General features: G+C 41.4%; 1 protein-coding gene across 7 annotated transcripts in view; it reads left to right on the plus strand.

The window, feature by feature from the left end:
- Nucleotides 1-16077, plus strand: part of PUM3 (pumilio RNA binding family member 3) — a 41464-nt gene extending 25387 nt beyond the window's left edge. For 3 of the 7 annotated variants that reach the window (XM_086415347.1, XM_086415346.1, XM_086415345.1), the window contains exons 14-18: nucleotides 7479-7621; nucleotides 8235-8457; nucleotides 10684-10771; nucleotides 13069-13171; nucleotides 15772-16077. In XM_086415347.1, the coding sequence (XP_086271473.1) occupies nucleotides 7479-7621; nucleotides 8235-8457; nucleotides 10684-10771; nucleotides 13069-13171; nucleotides 15772-15904 (690 nt within the window). In that variant the 3' untranslated portion in view covers nucleotides 15905-16077. Of the gene's footprint in view, nucleotides 1-7478; nucleotides 7622-8234; nucleotides 8458-10683; nucleotides 10772-11827; nucleotides 13172-15771 lie in introns of all 7 variants that reach the window. The other 4 variants (XM_086415350.1, XM_086415349.1, XM_086415348.1 and 1 more) reach the window with 2 other exon arrangements.
- Nucleotides 16078-19038: the final 2961 nt, after the last annotated feature.

Consider the following 19038-nt stretch of genomic DNA (forward strand, 5'->3'; position numbering starts at 1 on the left):
AAAAAACCCTGCACCAATATAGAAACTACATTATAAAATAATTTTCTTCGTTCTTTAATTACTGCCCACTTTTCTGACTTCTGATCCTGTGATCTGCTTTTATTTTTCCTTCCTTTATTTCTAGCGGACAAGTGGTGTTGGGCGTGTGATACAGGTTGTAGGGGAAGGGATAAGGGAAGGGTTTTAAAGCCGCATATGTATAGACACCAGTTGTTCATCTGAAGGGTGTTAGACATAGATGGGGTCATTGCAGACATCTCAGTGACAGAAGCTGCTTCCACACTCTCTGCAGGGAGCAGCATGTGAATGTTCAGAAAGAGGACTGCCCTGTTGGCTGTGGTGGTGCTGAGGCCTCTCTCAGTCCTGTCTGGACCAGTGGAGCTGGTGATCAGGGAGAGTATCCCAACTAGTGAAGGGGCAGGAGATTTGTTCTCTTAGAAGCCAGCTGTACGTCCCAGTGTGTGAATTTCTCATGCCCTTGCTGTCATTTTCCAGCTTTTCCCTTGACTGTTTTAGGATTGTGATGACTTTCTCTGGAATAGGATTGTGGGAAGAAACAAGTTGGCAAGACTTTCATGTCACTAACTGAGTATTTTGACACGTTCCTTGTGACTTTATTACCCTTTTGACTCCAATCAATAATGCTTGTTTTTCATTCCAGTGACAGAAATGTGAGGCCATAGATTGGCTAATGAATAAAGTTGTTTCATGAAAATGGAAACAGACTGGGCTATTGAACACTTGGCTTTTGTTTAATATTTTCATGACAACTAAAATTTGCATAACTGTTCCAAATGGATTTTAAGAGAAACCCAGCTTCCTTCAGAATTTGCCACGATTGTCTGCTAGATTATTTTTTTCCAAAGATTTATCCCACTTACAGTTGCTGTTGAAGCAGTGTTAATTCCTCGTGCTTACCAGCTTGATTCCCACAACTGTTTAACCCACATTCCTAGTGACTTTCTCATACTTATGGTAGCTTACGCTGAAAATGGCCTCATTTGCTGATGTCCTGCCTCTAGCTGACAAATGCTCACTGGGTTCTCTGTATCATTAAACTCTGTAGCTAGCGATAAAATTCTGGAATGCTAATTGTGCTTGCATTTCCCCCGCCCATCCACCACAAAACCTGTGGCAGTATGCAGTGCTTTTTAAAAATACCCAGGAAAGCTTAGTGTTGCTAAGCATTCTGTTTAGGGTAACCAGACTTCTGAAATGGCAGGTTGAAATCACAGCCTGGTCAGCTGAGCCCTCACCTTTCAAAATGGATACTCACTGTTTCCCACCTATTTTGCTTTCCAAAATAAGCAGACTTAAAAATCCAATCCTGGAATTGTTGGTGTGGTGCAGCTGCTTTGAGAGCAGTGAGTCTCTCGAAAGGAAGTAAGTACACTGACCAGTTGCTCTTCGAGAGTGAATAAATATTGATGCATACTTTTACATGTATTATCTCTAAAATGCTGTACAGTTAGGTATAAAGGAAAATAACAGTGAACACCCAGCCTCCCGACTGATTGGGCATGCAGAAGTAAAACTTGGCAAATAGAGTTGAAGTTCAAGACCCTTGTGTCCTCTTTTTTTTTTTTTTTTAATATAATCTATATATACACCACCCCCCTTCCCATCCTCTCATATCTGTTCTGATGGATTGGTACTTACTATTGGCATGCATTCCCTTATCCTTTTGCTATATGTAAATGTTTACAGTATTTACATGTTTACAAATTCTGTATAAGAGATGTGTGCTTTCTCCTGCAACTTGCTCTTTCCTTTGGCATTGTATTTGTCACTCATCATCAGGGTCAACAAACTTTTTTAGTAAATGGCCAGATAGTAATTATTTTAGGATTTGTGGGCCTAAATCTGGTCTCTGTAGCATATTCTTGTTTGCTTTTTATTTTTTAAACAGCACATTAAAATGTTCAAAAATATATATTCTTAACTCACAGGAAGCACAGGCCATGGTTTACCCACAGTTGTTCTAAACCATTCGTTTTTCAATGCCAAATAATTTTCTACTGTATGAATACACCACAGTTGATTTTTCCATTTTTCTGTTGATGGATGTTTAGGTGGTTTATAGTGTTTAAAACTTTAAACACTGTTATTATTTTTTGCTATTGCAAACAGTTCTATAATTATTCTTGCATGTCTCCTCATTTCTCTGAGGCATTTCCTTAGCAGAACTGAGGCTTGCCAGATATGCTGCCCATATGTTTATAAAGAGTCATGTGTCTGTGTTACCCGCCCAGCCACTACGAAACCTGTTGCATTATGCAGTGCTTATAAAAATAGCCAAGAAAGCTTAGTGTTGCTAAGCACTCTATTCAGAGTAACTGGTTTTCCTGAAATGTCAGGTTAACATTGTAGCCTAACAAGCACTCCTTTTTGCTTTAAAACCAAGCTCCAGTTTAATTTCCACATAGTGTTCTCTGATCTCCCAACTGGACCTGCTGTCCACATCCTCTCAACTCTTACAGGTTTTTGTCCTTACCGTCTGTTCATTTAGCAGTTAGTCGTGATCTCACCCAGGGCTTACAGACTCAGAAACATTCATTGACCAGGCAGGTAAATGAGTGAGGCAGGCCAAGTTGGAGGGGTGGTGGGGGTGCTGTGAAGAAAGGTGGGGAGTGTCCGTGCCTTGTCCAAGGCAATAGCCACCCCCAGCTCCCATCTCTGGGAATGTGAGCCCCATGGAGCTAGGTCTTCCAACTTGTTTTTCTTTCTAATTGTGATAAAATTTTCCATCTTAACCATTTTTAAGTGTACAGTTAAGTGATATTAAGTATATTCACATTGATCTGCAACCAGTCTCCATAGCTTTTCTATCTTACAAAACCAAACACTACTTTTAATAACCACATCCCAAGTTTTTGAGTACAGCCCAAAAGTTGGACTTCTGGATAAATCACTGTATTTTTTAAACAAAACACTCAATCACTGCCAGTGATCTTTCTTTTTACATTTCTGTTTTTATTCATTATTTAAATCCCTTATTTTTAGTTTTAACTTTTTATTGTGTTTTCTTGCCTATTCTGCTAGATTTTAGCTCTTTAAGGTTAAGGCCAGCCTGCATTTCTTTTTGTTCCACACACAACCTCCCATGGAGGAACGAGCACCATGGATGGGCATTTTGCATTTCTTTCTTCCACTGAAAATCCGTGTGTGCTCTAACCCTGCTTGCAGTGTGTACCTTTCATTTTGAGTTTTACCTTTCCTTCTTAAAAGAGGGTGGCGAAACAGGAGTGCCAAAGAGTCTAACAGGGGTCCATCACAAGGTCAGAATGGCCACAGGTTTTCACAAGGGAGTTCTTTTGTTCTTCCTTCACTTTTCTTCTGTGTACATACCTTCTTTCACTTCAGTTCAGTTCAGTCGCGCCTGACTCTTTGCAACCCCATGGACTGCAGCATGCCAGGCCTCCCTGTCCATCACCACCTCCCGAAGCTTGTTCAAACTCATGTCCATCAAGTCGGTGATGCCATCCAACCATTTCATCCTCTGTTGTCCCCTTTTCCTCCTGCCTTCTATCTTTCCCAGCAACAGGGTCTTTTTCAGTGAGTCAGTTCTTCGCATCAGGTAGCCAAAGTATTGGAGCTTCAGCTTCAGCATTAGTCCTTCCAAGGAATATTCAGGACTGATTTCCTTTAGCGTGGACTGGTTTGATCTCCTTGCAGTCCAAGGGACTCTCAAGAGTCTTCTCCAACACCACAGTTCAAAAGCATCAATTCTTTGGTGCTCAGCTTTCTTAATGGAAAAGGCGATGGCACCCCACTCCAGTGCTCTTGCCTGGAAAATCCCATGGACGGAGGAGCCTGGTGGGCTGCAGTCCATGGGGTTGTTACGAGTCAGACACGACTGAGCGACTTCACTTTCACTTTTCACTTTCATGCATTGGAGAAGGAAATGGCAACCCACTCCAGTGTTCTTGCCTGGAGAATCCCAGGGACGGTGGAGCCTCGTGGGCTGCCGTCTATGGGGTCGCACAGAGTCAGACACGACTGAAGCGACTTAGCAGCAGCAGCAGCAGCATTCTTTATGGTCCAACTCTCACATCCGTACATGACTACTAGAAAAGCCATAGCTTTGACCAGACAGACCTTTGTCAGCAAAGTAATGTCTCTGCTTTTTAATATGCCATCTAGGTTGGTCATGGCTTTTCTTCTAAGGAGCAAGCATCTTTTAATTTCATGGCTACAGTCAATATCTGCAGTGATTTGGGAGCCCAAGAAAATAAAGTCTGCCACTGTTTCCATTGTTTCCCCATCTATTTGCCATGAATTGATGGGACCGGATGCCATGATCTAAGTTTTTTGAATGTTTCAAGCCAACTTTTTCACTCTCCTCTTTCACTTTCATCAAAAGGCTCTTGAGTTCTCTTTGCTTTCTGCCATAAGGGAGGTGTCATCTGCATATCTGAGGTTATTAATATTTCTCCCAGCAATCTTGATTTCAGCTTGTGCTTCATCCAGCCCAGCATTTCGCATGATGTACTCTGCATATAAATTAAATAAACAGGGTGACAATATACAGCCTTGATATACTCCTTTCCCATTTTGGAACCAGCCTGTTGTTCCATGTTCAGTTCTAACTGTTGATTCTTGACCTGCATACAGCTTTCTCAGGAGGGAGGGAGGTGCTCTGGTATTTCCATCTGTTAAGAATTTTCCATAGTTTGTTGTGATCCACACAAAGGCTTTGGCATAGTCAATAAAGCAGAAGTCGATGTTTTTCTGGAACTCTCTTGCTTTTTCTGTGATCCAATGGATGTTGGCAGTTTGAACTCTGCCTTTTTTAAATCCAGCTTGAACATCTGGAACTTCTCGGTTCACATACAGTTGAAGGCTCGCTTGGAGAATTTTGAGCATTACTTTGCTAGTGTGTGAGATACTAGTGTGTGTGGTAGTTTGAACATTCTTTGGCATTGCCTTTCTTTGGGCACACCTGCTTTGGAGTAAAATAAATAAGGGAAAGAAGTTGCAACAATTAAAATTGTTTTGATTTTCTCTAAGTCAGAGGGAAAGTGAATTGAAAACCTGTGCATTTGAACCTTTCTTGTTGGAGTTCTCTTTTGAGGATGCTAGACTCATGACCCCATCAGCTTTATTTAATCTCCATAGTTAAAGGTGCTGTACATTGAGAGGAGTTTTTTATATGAAGAAAATGACATAGCACTTCCCAGTTTGCAGAGTGAATTTTTTGATTTACTCCTGGTAGTGGCCCACAGGTTGGGCAGATATATCAATTTCCTTTTGCACAGAGAAGGGAATTGATGTGTAGGGAGGTTTAAGGTTTTTCCAAAGGCCACACAACTTGAACTCAAAGACCAAATTCAACACAAATCAGCTGCGCTTTATAGCTCCCTCTTCTTGTCTCTGCGTGTTCTGACACTCGGTGTTCCCCAAGTGATCATCTAGAATTTTCTGTCCTTTGTGTACCCCAGGTTAAATAGAAATGAATTAGAATTCCATAAAACAGCATCACTCAGACTGCCTTTTTTTCCCAAGATAGTAGGAGTTGGGGGAGAATTAAATGACACATTTTTAAGTAACCGTTTTTTAGTTTCTTAGGATTGTTAGTTTATAAACATTATGCTATTTCAAGAAAACAGACCAAGCTGAATGTAGATTCTAAATTCCTTAATTGCAAACTGAAAGGTAGTTAAATTTCAGTGAATTTGGGGGCTAGTCCTTGAGTAGTAGTTTTGCATGGGTTTTATATGCATCTTGTGTTAAAGTGAAGCCATTTCTGCCTAAGCTAAATACACTGCACTAGCCCGTAAGTGTAGAGAAGACCAAGTCCATTGAAGAATACATGCTGGCTTCATGCCACCCCCCTTTTCTTCCTATACCAAGAGAAAATAGCTAAATAGCAGCCATTTATAGTTCTTCACAGCATACCCCACCCCCCACCTTCCCTTTTTGGTTTTTTCCCTTCAAAAAATCAAATGTTTTAAAGGTATAATACTCCAGAGTGTTTTTTAAAGACAGCAAAGTTATGGAGTTTTAGCGATTGTAGAAATTCACCTAAGCTACATGTAATTCTCAGTCTCTTCTGATTAAAGCATTTGTTTTCTTTTATGCCTTAGTTAAAATTGAAATTGAAAAAGCCACATTAAAGATAGCCCATATTTGTGGCACTAAATGTTCTTTATCAGAAATCCATATATTGAGTCTACTTTGAGGCAAGTTTACCTTGAAATTGGAGAAAAGCTCCCATCCCCATGGTAAATTATGTACTTTTTTTTTTCTGTCTTCCCCTTTTTTACTGAAATTTTAAGTTCATTTTTTCTGAGTGGTTTAAAATTGTATTCATTTTGAGGTGGTGATATCTATTGTACATATTTTCCAGCTTGTTTTTTTTCCCCCACTAAAATTACTAATCTCATTCTGATTGATAGACACTAAAGAGAATAGCAGATCTGAGTATAACATCTCCTAGAGAATTCCTTTCCTGATGAGGGGGTACATGTTCTGTTTGAGAGAGACTAGAGTTGGAAAGTCAGGGGACCAAAACTAGTCAGGGCCCTTTTACTAACACCCAGCATCATCCTGTGGGTCACCTCCCCACTTTCGGGGTTCCTCATTTCTGTAAATGTGTGTGGTTGGGCTGGAGTTTTTCTGTGGCCCCAACCAGTTCTGAAGTATCTCTGGTGTTCAGATGCACATGGCTTTGAATATTTATTAGGTTTGTTTTATAAGAAATAGGAATGTTAGGGGAAGGCGAATGATTTTTTTGTTTCATATTTAGAATAAAGGAATTTTTACACAGTGATTTCTCTGTCTTAGTAGACATCACCAAATCTATATGGGAGCTCATTTGGGGTGGGGATGACATGGCCTTTGTTCCTTAAACTCAAACAACTAGAAAAGGAGGTTACTGTTCTTGGTAACTTGATGGGAAATGTCATAGAAAGCAATTATGTGTAGCTGCTCCATAGAGTCTTTCTGCAGTTATTTCCCTTCCCCCCTCTTTTTGTTTTTCATGCGATACTTCATTTGCTATGAATAAGTAACCTAACTTTAAAAGCCTTTATCCACTTGTTCTATTTAACAGAGTTTCTTTATCTCTGTTCACATACATCTCAGTGGGGAAATTCTAGGAAGAATGGTCCCAATCAATGCTGATGCTGCATTTAAGTGCAGCTGCAAATTAACTGTATCTGCTCAGTGGCCCCAGCAAGCAGTGTCCCAAGTAATGGCCGCCTAAGAAATATTGGTTACGATGAATGAGTTAGCTCCTTAAGTCCTTGGGCTTGGTCAGTCAGCTATAAATGGATTGTTCAGTAACGCTAGTTCCAGTAGAGAAGCAGTTCTGTGTTCCTTGTGTAAGAAATTTCTTTAGCTTTAATGAGACGATTTCAGAACTAGCTGTACATTTTTCATTATGTTGGGGGAAAGTTATGTATCCTTCTTTTCCATTCAGATTCTAAGCGTAGTTTAAGTGTATAGTTTCACTTTCTGTTTCTATAATTTTACAGGAAATTATCAATTCCTTGCCGAACATAGTAAATGACAAATATGGAAGGAAGGTCCTATTGTATTTACTAAGCCCCAGAGATCCTGCCCACACGGTACGAGAGATCATTGAAGTTCTGCAGAAGGGAGACGGTAATGCACACAGGTAAGGGCTTAAGCCCACTCTGGTTGTTCATTCATTTTGAGTGGCACACGTGTCCACATCTCATGCTTCCTCCCTCAAACTCCAAAGGTGAATTCCATTTTTAAGCCTGTAGTTGTGGCAGATTCTTAAAAAGTTTTTATCCTGAAAAGGAAATGAAAGTATCCTGCCAAAAGAATGCCTCTGGGACCCAGCACATAGTAGGTGGCTGGGTGTGTGGTGTTTTTGTGATTTTGCTTTATATTTAAAGCAACCAGTTAGTCAGGTCCTCTAGAAAGCAGAATCCATACTGTAATCTAAACATGTGTTGTCTTGTGAGATATTTTGTTGTTGTCTTTATTTGGTTTGGGGGGTGTGTGTGTGTGTGTGTTACACAAGGCGAGCTTCACTTACTGAGTGCCCATTCTGTGCCGGGCACTGTTCAGATCCTGGGGACCCAAAAATGAAAGATATCCCAGCCTCCAATTGCTTATCCATGTGCACAGCAGAAATCAGACAATTATAGCAGAGCAGGACATTAGCTCTTAAAAGCCTTAGAGGTTTCTGTATGAGCAAAGCACCACATTAACTTTGCTATTCATCTTACCTTGATTCTTCATTCATCATGTTCCCACAGTAAGAAAGACACAGAGATCCGCCGACGAGAGCTCTTAGAGTCCATTTCTCCAGCCTTGTTAAGCTACCTGCAGGGACACGCCCAGGAGGTGGTCCTGGATAAGTCCGCGTGCGTGCTGGTGGCTGACATCCTGGGCACCGCCACGGGAGACGTGCAGCCCGCCATGGACGCTGTTGCCAGCCTGGCAGCGGCAGAGCTACATCCTGGCGGCAAGGACGGAGAGGTGAGATGCCACTGTGAGACAGGCGAGAAAGCCGCCGTGGCCACAGAAACCCCCGTCTCTGGGAGCACTGCTAGAAAGAGCCTTTTAATGATTGTTCACTCACGCCTTACCCATAGTACATTTGGAAATTGTGAATTCAGAACACCAATGCTGTTAACACTGACTTTAACACTCACTGTCTTTTGATGATTCTACATTATCTGCAGAGTAAAAACAGACTCCTGTTAATATTGTCCATGACTGACCCAGGCTGTCTTTCCAGCATTCTCTGTGTTCTTAATTCTGTTTAGAATTTGCTGCGGACTTTTGTACTTCTTCATTTGTATGTACTTCTTTTCTCAGTCGCAAGTGCTGCCCATACTTCCATTTTCCCGCACTTTTCCTGCAGAAACTGCCTATTCTTCCGAGTCCTCAGAATCCTTCTCCATGAAGTCTTTTTAATTCCCTCTCAAGCAGAAACTCTATGCTCTTTCCTTTTTTTTTTGAATTATTATTTATTTTTGGCTGTGTTGGGTCTTGGTTGCTGTGTGCAGGCTTTCTCCAGTGGCAGCGAGCAGGAGCTGCTCTCTAGCTGCAATGCACAGGCTTTCCACTGTGGTGAGTTCTCCTGTTGCAGAGCACAGGCTGTGGGTGAGTGGGTTTCAGTAGTTACGGTGCACAAGCTTAGTTGCCCCATTGGCGCGTGGTATCTTAATTCCCAGACCAGGAACTGGACCCATGTCCCTTGCATAGACAGGCAGACTTTTAACCACTGGACATCAGGAGAATCCTCTTTGCTCTTTCTAATTGCTCTTGCTTATGTTATTTGGGCCTTGTATTATTCTGTCTTGTATCTCAAGCTTATCGGTTCATGCATCAGTTACGTGCTAGACAGTGGCCCACACTCCCCCTACCCCCACCTAAAAAAGAGAATACCACTTGGAGAAACATTATAGTTAAATAAATATGTACACAAATGATTGTTTATTGTAGAATAGAGATAAGCGGTGTGAAGGAAAACTTTAGGTTCTATGGGATTGTATATGAATGAGAACCAACTTGTCCTCAGAGGACTTCCCAGGGCAGTGAAAGCTAAGCTGAGACCCAGAAGATCGGTAGCTGAGTGAAGGAAGAAGATTCTAGGCAGAAAGAAGAGCCATGTGCAGCCTCCTGGAGGAAGTAAAGAGCTCAGCATGTTTGAGAACAGCAGGCACAGGGGGCTGAAAATCAGTGAGCAGAGGGAAGAGGAAGGCAGAAGCCACGTTCTGCTGGGGCCTTGTCCCGTGCAGGGTTGTGAGCTCCTGATGGAAAGACATGTTTGGGGAGCTGGCCGTTGTCTGACACAAGAGATGGGGAAAGAAATGGGTCAGGGTCTTAGAGATGCCCTGACTCCTGCCATCATGGAGCAGATCCTATTAACAAATTGGGATGATGCTTGTGTCTTGAAAGTTCCTCTGTAAGAAGATAGAGCTTGTCTCCCACACTGGACGCGGAGAGATTGATCTCTATGCAAACAGTTCATATGGCCCTTGAAAAGGAGGGAGGTTAAGCGGAAAGATGGTTTCTTATCCTGCTCACCAGGCAGTGCTCCTCAGGCACCTGTACTTAAACATCGTTCAACATCAGGTTTCAGTGTTTCTACTGTGTTGCTCCTCAGAACTGCATATGATGATCTGAAAAGTGGTTTGTGTGATCTTAAGACGAGCCTAGTGGTAAGGCTGTTCAATCTGGAGCTCGCGAAGCTGAGTGTGAGCTGTTTTGGTGGCTGTGTTATCTTGAATAACTGTATTTGTTTCAGTTGGGGTTGGAGTAGGTCTTGTCTCTCCAGGAGTAGTAATCATTCTCAATAAAGACCTCTTAAGCCTTGTGGATGGAGAAGGCGATGGCACCCCACTCCAGTACTCTTGCCTGGAAAATCCCATGGATGGAGGAGCCTGGTAGGCTGCAGTCCATGGGGTCGCAAAAAGTCAAACACTACTGAGCTACTTCACTTTCACTTTTCACTTTCATGCATTGGAGAAGGCAATGGCAATCCACTCCAGTGTTCTTGCCTGGCAAGTCCCAGGGACCGGGGAGCCTGGTGGGCTGCCGTCTTTGGGGTCTCACAGAGTCAGACACGACTGAAGCGACTTAGCAGCAGCAGCAGGCCATGTGGAACTTGCAGCTCGCCTGAAACCTTATCCGTATGTGGTGATATCAGGTGGATGAAGGCAGCTTCTTAATTAATGTGTTCTTGACCACTTACAGCTTCACATAGCAGAACATCCTGCTGGACATTTGGTTCTGAAGTGGTTAATTGAGCAAGATAAAAAGATGAAAGAACGTGGAAGAGAAGGTAGGCTATGCAACTTGACCTCTTCTGATATGTATGTGAAATTTCAGTAATGTCTGGCATCCTTGAACTTTATGCTGGCCTTTTATGAGCTCAGATGAAAGCTTATTGAGTGTTGAGACATGATAGCTGTAAGAAATGATTTAGTGGTTACTACTTTTTCCTCTGGAGATTTGTCTCCTTGAATCTTTCCATTTTCTTTCCCTTTCCCACCCTCCCTCCCTCTTCTACTACTTCAGACCTCAAAAAAAAGGCTTGTCCAGTGCTTTAAAATGCCATTTTATTTGAGGATGGTGAGAGCTGAGTAGGAGGGCCCGTTTGTGAGTATCATCACCCCAATTGAAAAACATATTTATCTCTAGTTTTGAGGAAAGGATAACCAGAAGAAAATTACCCTTATCAGAGAATTTTGAACTGATGCCAGTTTGGCCTTGGAATGCATATGACCAAAGAGCAAGCCAGTCCTTGGCACTTCACGGTTTTTCATAAACCTTACAGCTGCTCTGTAGAAACTTAGCTCCCAGGAGGACGACGGCATCTTTTATCTAAGTGAGAAGTTGCATGTCCTTCCCCTGTCAGTCCTGTCTCTTTGACCAGACCTTCTCTTTCTAAATTCAAACTCGATTCAGACTCTATTTTAGCCACTAAAGAGATTTCCTCCCACTGAGTTAAAACAGTTCAGGCTTTCTATTACTGTGTCTGGAAAAAGTGACAGATCATGAATTTATGTCTTGAGGCAAGTTGCAGTGCTGATGGCTAGCAAGGCAATCACGGAAGCAGTAGAGCTGTCACTTCTCACTCTGTCTTTAAGAAGATAGACTTGGCCCTATTTCTCATTGTAATTTTTTTTTAATAAAAAAGAAATCTTCTTGTAATAAACTTTGAAGAAAAAATAATATATTGAATCATCTTTTTCATTATTAAAAAGTCGAGACACAGTTGAGCTGAGTTTATGTCAGAAAAGTTTTCTTGCTTTTAAAATGTGAAGAATTTTCTAGTGACTTTTCTCCTTATTTCACTTGCACTGGCAACCCTGAAACACATCTGCTTGGACTGAAGTATTCGTCATTTTCACGTAGCACCGGATGCATGGCTACCAGTCTTGGTTATCTGTTGCTGTGGAACGAGCTGCCTCAAAGCCTAGTCGTATTCAGAACGGCATTCATTTGGTGGTGTTTGGTGGAGCTCTGCCCTGAGTCATCCAGGGCTGCTTGGCCTGGGGCTGGAGTATCCACTTACACCATGACTGGCAGTGGCTAAGTCCAGCAGTCTCAGTCCCCCTCTCTGGTGTGCTGAGTTTCCTTACAACATAGTGGTCGAGTTTCAGGACAATGAAGTAGGTATGTGGTACTTCATGATTTAGCCTCAGGAGTGATTTAAGGTCACTTGTCCCATACTTTCACGTCAGTCACAAAGGCCCATCCAGTTCACAGAAGATACCAGTTCCACCTCTAGATGGGGAAGTGGCACTATTCTAGAAGCAGACGCAGGAAAGGAGATGTTGCTGTGGCCACCTTTGCAAAATGTCATCTGCCTCACCAGCTGGTTTCTGTCCCTCTTGAGCACAAGCCACAGAGTGACATAGCCATAGACCCCTTGGCTTTTAAAGGTTCCTCACTGTTGGATATCTCTGAATGAATTATACTTAGGACCTACCCAAGATATCCGCCTTTAAAATAGGTTGTCCCTACTTCCATCTGTACCAGATCCTGGTATTCAGAGTTTCTCCTTTGTCCTGGAGTTAGTCATGCTTAGATGACCCAGTGAATACGGTAATATACTCTAAAACCTTGGGAATCAGATGTACTGCAATAACAAAAGATGAATGGTATTTTTGATGGAAGAATAAATGTTTAGTGTTGTAGAGAGAAAACATAATTGTGTTCATGGCACCTTTGGAGTGAGCATTTTCCTTGAGGAGCAACTTGATTTTAACCAAACACTGCTATTACATCCTTTACTTCCTGAATAACTTTCAGATTAGGGTTAACTCATTAAATAGTACAAAGAAATGCAAACCTGACCAAGTGAGCATTTTATAAAAATTCATTGTTTCTCTTGAGTAATTACTGCTAAACATAGCTGGGGATTTGGGTCAGAGTTGAAAGAAATGGCTATATTAAAAATGTGTTATATCAAGCTGAGCTTAACATTGTCAAGCTTAGCTTAACAATATCGTGTTAAGTGATATTGGGTGAGAACTCTATTAGCTTTCTTATTAAAACATGTTTCCCACTCTAAGAGTAGTAGAGAGAGAGTGGGAGTTTAAATATTGGTATATGACGTTCATGAAGTTTCAGTTTATTTTACAGGTTGTTTTGCAAAAACACTCATAGAACATGTTGGTGTGAAGAACCTGAAGTCCTGGGCTAGTGTCAATCGAGGAGCCATTATTCTCTCTAGGTATGTAGAGTGTGTGCCTTTCCTGCTGAGGCTTCTTATCCAAACGCCTGTTGGTGCAAAACGGGGTTCCTTCACATTTATTTCTCAGTTGGAATGTCTGTTTTCAGTAGCCCAGCATTCCTCTCAGTCACCCTTGGTCTTAATTTGCCAAATATTAGAGAGTAAATGTCACTTTTTCCATATGCCCTCTTTTGGATATTAAGGATCATAAAATTAGGGCGTTTACAAGGTATCATTTGATTGTTTCACCATATTTTTGGTTTTGACCACAGTATAATTGTATGCTTTTTTAATGTATTAGTTTTTTGTTCCTGTGGAATCTGATGAAGGTTTTTTTTTAAATCACAACTGACTTTACATATAATTCTTTGTTTTCAACTCTTCCGAAAGGATTCGAGAAGCATTAGCTATTATAGTCTACCTGCTTATCTTTGTTTCTAATTAAGGTGATAGAAAATTAATGACTTGTGAATTGAGACATGTGGTTAACTTGTATATTTTTGCCTGGACATAGGTTGAGTTTATAATTTACAGGGCATTGAAATTGCCATGTATTCTGTTCCCAGATAAAACCCTTCTATTAAGGATATTCATTTTAAAATAGATTCTGTGTTGTTTTAAAGCCATCACAGTTGATTTTTACCCCTGCTGTGTCATCAAGCTTTGGAAAAAACAGTTACCAGTTTCAGCTTGAATTTCCCATAGTATTTCACATGCAAGATCCTCTGCAATTTAATTTGTATTGTTTATACGTCTCAGGTATTTCTTCAGTTTATATTTTGATTTGGTACACATGTACTCACAAGTATGTACATTCCAAATGGGCATTCTTTTTTTTTTGGTATATCAGTGTCTCCAGATGCACAGGTGATATTGATCACTAGATTATTCCTCATTAAAATTAGCTTATTTTCCAGTTGATGTTGAGCAGCTGGAGTCCATTAGTTGAAACATGAACTTTTTTGACATGGATTTCTTTACCAGGCATTTGGAGTATTAACAACCTACTGACATATTCTTTCATTACATGCAATTAACTAAAAATTCTGGCAGTGCCATAAAATTAATTTTTTAAGATTGATCATCAATCAGAACTCCCCTTGGATGGATTTCAAACATGAGAAGGATACTGTAGGTTTATTATGGAGTACTCCTTAAAACTGAAATATGAAATATCTGAGGTTCTAAGAGAAGTGAAGCTGTAGATAATAATTGATTATTATAATTATTGTGTATTTGGTTATAGATTATTGTCAGTCACGTGCTTGACTTGTTTGGCAAGATTCTTTGCTTGTTTATATTTTTCTTTAAACTCATGCAGTACATGTATGTGTTTTTATTTTTGGTTTGTTTGTTTTGCTAAATCTTTTTAGGAGTAAGTGGAAAAGCCTCATTCTGGGTTAAAAAAAACAGCCTTGTATGCAGTCTGAAAAATAACTCAGGGAAGCATTATTCTCTAGCATTGAAATGCATGGGTTCCATTCCCAGCTCACTGTGTGGCCTTGCACAAATTATTTGACTTTTCTGAGCCTTAATTTTTTTTGTATGTAAAATGAGATTAATAATAATCCTAGGTTGTTAGGAAAACTAAATGAGATAATGCATACGTGATGCTTAGCAGTGGGTCTAATGCGTATGTTCAGTAAATATTAACTTGTATTACTATTGTGCACAATGTGACTGTGTGTTTAGCCAAGGTATATAAAATAAAAACACCTAGTGAGTCACAAGTCTGTTAAGAGGGCACCTTTCAGCTTTGCAGGTGGCAGGCAGTACTTGTTGCTTGTCTCCCACAGGCATTGGAATGCTGTTGGGGGCTGCTCATTTCCCCTCCTCTCTATGGACATTATGGAAATATTGCAGCCAAGGTCTTTCAAAAGTGCCAAGTGATTACTTTCTAGGATGTACTAAAGTGGTCAGTAAATGTGGTCATGAGGAAGTCAGGGGAGAATAAGAAATTCAGCCCTGGTGTTTGACAACAGAGTCCCTATGACCTGGCCCCTATCTAGAGAAAGGGGCCTACTTGTTGCCAGCCTGCAGGGCCCTGCTCACCTGGGATAGAGTGCCCCAGCAAGGAATCAGAGAGCAGAGCTGACCTTATCTTATTCAGTGACTCACATCGAGTACTTAACTACGTGTCAGGCTCTGGCTAGGTGCTTTAGGTACGAGATCATGTGAGCCTCAGAAAACAACCCTGTGAGGTAGAAGGTGGATTCTTTTGTTGATTCCATTCTATAGGCCAGGAAATTGCAGTCTTTGAGAATTTTAATGCACGCTCTTGGTTGTATAGTTACTAGGGTGTCAGAGGCATTTCTCAAATCTGGACAGGTGAGGTATAAGGTAAACCTCTTCGCCCCTTCAGTCAATGTTTTAGCAACAGAGTTCAGCAAGAAGGCCATTCGTTAACTGCTTACCTTTTATGCTGCCCGCCTCCCTACATGTACACCTACTCGTAGATGTTAACTCAGCTACTCTGAGCATTTCTTGACTATCTGCTCTGAATTTTTTACAGTGTCTGAAGGTAGTATTTGCAGACCAATCTAGGAGGCTTTATGAAATACACTTTTTTGTTGTTGTTTATTTCTGTCTTCTCTCTTCAGCCTTCTCCAGAGTTCTGATCAAGAAGTTGCAAATAAAGTCAAAGCTGGACTGAAAAGCCTGATTCCTGCCTTGGAAAAAAGCAAAAACACCAGCAAAGGAATAGAAATGCTACTTGAAAAACTGACTGCCTAGGTGGAAACAGTTAAGAACCAGTTGGAATCATTTTTCTTGTTCTGTTCTCCCAGTGCAGGAAAGAAGGGCTAGGGTCCATCTTACTGGTAATTTGGGTGCTCTGTATATGTGTTTCTTCTTTGTATAAGAATCTATTTATAAAATGGTTTCTAAAAACGTCCTTTTTAAGAAAACAATCTCAGCCTTCTCTTTTATCATACTGAATAGTAAGCAAGTCACAGTGGAAAAGGTTTGACAGTCGTACACAAGGACCAAACAAATTCATATAAGGTAGTTGTATGCATTGATTCAGGGGGAAAGAACCTTGAGTGAACAGTCTGAGAGAGCTTCTTGGAGGAGGAGGAATCGCAGAGCTTCAGGTGAGGCCATGTGTGCGTGCTCAGGTGCTCAGGGGCACCACGTCTGACTCTTTGTGACCCCACCCCATGAACCGTAGCCCACCAGGTTCCTCTGTCCCTGGGATTCTTCTGGTGAGAATGCTGGAGTGGGTTGCCGTTTCCTCCTCCAGGGGATCTTCCCGAGGATGTGGTGGATGAGAGCCCTGGGGAGTCCTTGGTGGGAGCAGTGCTTCAGGAACCCTTGGGGCCCAATGGGCACAGGGATGGGGCCTCTCTACATCTAGGGCAGCTGCATTCCCAGCTGCCTGATGGATTGGACACCATGTTAGATTTTGTTGGAAACAAGCGACTGCAGTAAATTAAGATTTGTAGGGGAAAATGTGCTGGATGAATGAAAGGATCACACTGGGTCGCAGTGTGAATGTCAGGGTCACAGGGAAGATCTTCCTGTCTTTGAAACTGGGCCTTCCAGCTCTTTGTAATGAGACTCTCTCTTTTGGAACTTTCCCCTAAAGTAATTGAGACCTCCAGGGTTTGAGTTAGAAGGAAGGTTATGCGGATTTGTTAATAATGCAGCAATTTGAATTTAAGTACAAGTCGGGTGTTTGAATTTTAAAACTACACTTGACTCCCAAGGAACCAAGTTTGGAAGGATTGGTAGACCTTGGCAGGATTCGTAGTCAGGTTCACGTAGCCCTGCCTATGAATACTGGCTGCTTTTGAAACCAAGCTTCAGTGCTTTCTCTAAGTAGTCTGCTGTGACAGCACAGCCACTTGGTTCTGCGCCAGGGTTACACCCGAGAACAGCGGAGCCTTTCCTGCCAGACTGCCCGGTCCCAGGACTACTTCTAACGCAGGCGATGTCACCTGCTGCCCTTTCTGGCAGGTGCCCTGAAAAGAGCCCATGCCCGGTGGTTCTCTTTTGTGTAGATTGTCTACCTACCTACGCCCCTATCCCCACTCCCAACTAAGGGTGGAGATGTGGAACTGCTGGGTCTGGGGGTGGGGTGATGAGATATAATGGGGAAGAAGCTTGCTTTTGTTTGTATTGTGAATTTTGTGATTATGAGTGTATTGTGAGTCTGTTTTCCATATAATGGGCCCATTTACAAAGAAGGGGGACAAAACTCTGCTATTTGTTCCATCTATAAGACTAAAATAAAATAACATTTGCAGGTTTGAAGGTTAAGAGTATTAGGAAGCATATCTCAAAACCAGAAACCCTTCATCTGCCTTACTTCTTTTCACTCTTGGCCTTGTCCTACCCAGAAGTAACTTTCAGTTCTTTTTTAGCTCTGCTAGGTGTTTAAACAGAATTTTTGAGGTTTTAAAAAATATATATGTTTTAAACATTTTCTTTTAACTTCCTATCATAGCAAAATACAGAGTGAGACCTTTTACCACCACTGTTCCCCTACTTCCTTTCTTTCCATTTTCCCAGTAGAATTGCATCATTTTTGAAAAATTGGTGTTCAGTTTATATGATTATGCTGACGTCACTTCTTAAATACTGAAGGAAGTAATGAACTGTCATGACATTTCCTATACTAATTTCTTTTTCCTGGGATTAATAAATTGCCTCGTTTATTTTTATTTACTTTCTTTCCTACATTCCTATTATTTTTCTCAAACTGCCCATCAGAATTGTTTAAACTCTTCTCCAGCAGGCCCCCGTTTCCTGTTTTTTTCAGCCTGGCAAGGCTCCCATGTCATTTTGGTATCTACCCTTTTCCCCATGGCTCTGATATGTCTCACCTCATGTGCTTCGGGTGGGTCAGAAATGTGCTGAGATTTTAACAGCTTCAACCCTTACTCCACAAAGCCATTACACACATCTCCTTGATTAGTTCACATCAATGTTCTTTTGCAAACTAATCCCAGGGACCCTTCCCTTAACTCTGTGATGGGTTTTAGGAGGGTCTTGACCAATATGCTTCTCAGAGGAGAAATATATTCCTGCAAAAGTTTGCTTTGGTCTCAGACCCACAAAGAACAGAGTCCCCTTCCTGCTGACTGACTTTAGTATTTGCAGAAAGCACACTGGGGATGGTGGAACAGAAGGCTGAAGAATCTGAAACTTTGATGTTGAACTGCTGAATAATCACCTGCCCTACTACTGAACTTCTTGCTACGTGAGAGAATTAACTTTCATTTATCACTTAGGCCATTTCGAGTTGAATCTTTGGAAACTTGCAGCCCAAAGTGTGCTTATCTGTCACTGATAGTAATTTCCACTCTGTCCAGTACATCAAGTCAACGGCAGACACCTCTCCTGGAGCCAGCTGGCTTTCATCCTGGGCCTTCCCTTCATGTCTCATATGGAAAGCCCATTTCCAGGATCCCATGCATTTCATCTTCTTGCTTAACATCCTCTTTTGAATGGGGCACAGTCTCTAGTAGCTTCCTGAGAAAGAATGCATATGTGGTCAAAATTTAAAGTCTGAGTGTCTTTATTCTACCCTTTTGCATCTGGGCACCTATTTTAGCTGGTTATAGAATTCTAGTTTGAAATTAATTTTGCTGTGGAATTTTGAAGACATGGGTCAGTATTTCCTTCATCTTGCAGAGTGACTTTGGAAATTCAGTACCATTCTTATTCTCAGTCTTTTGTATGTGGCCTTTTTTGGAGGGATGAGAGGATTTTCTCTGAAAGGTTTCAGGACTTTATCACCAGCCTCATCGTATTTCAGGATCTTGGCATTGCTATCTATTGTGTGTTATCTGCTCTTCATTCTTCATACTGGGTAATTGTTTAGGATTTTCATTGGAGAAGGCAAGCCCTCTCATCCAGGGGCT

This window comes from Bos grunniens, chromosome 8 (assembly GCF_055505025.1).
Source record: "Bos grunniens cultivar Pamir isolate PY7600 chromosome 8, Bosgru_T2T1.0, whole genome shotgun sequence".
NCBI lineage: Eukaryota > Metazoa > Chordata > Mammalia > Artiodactyla > Bovidae > Bos > Bos grunniens.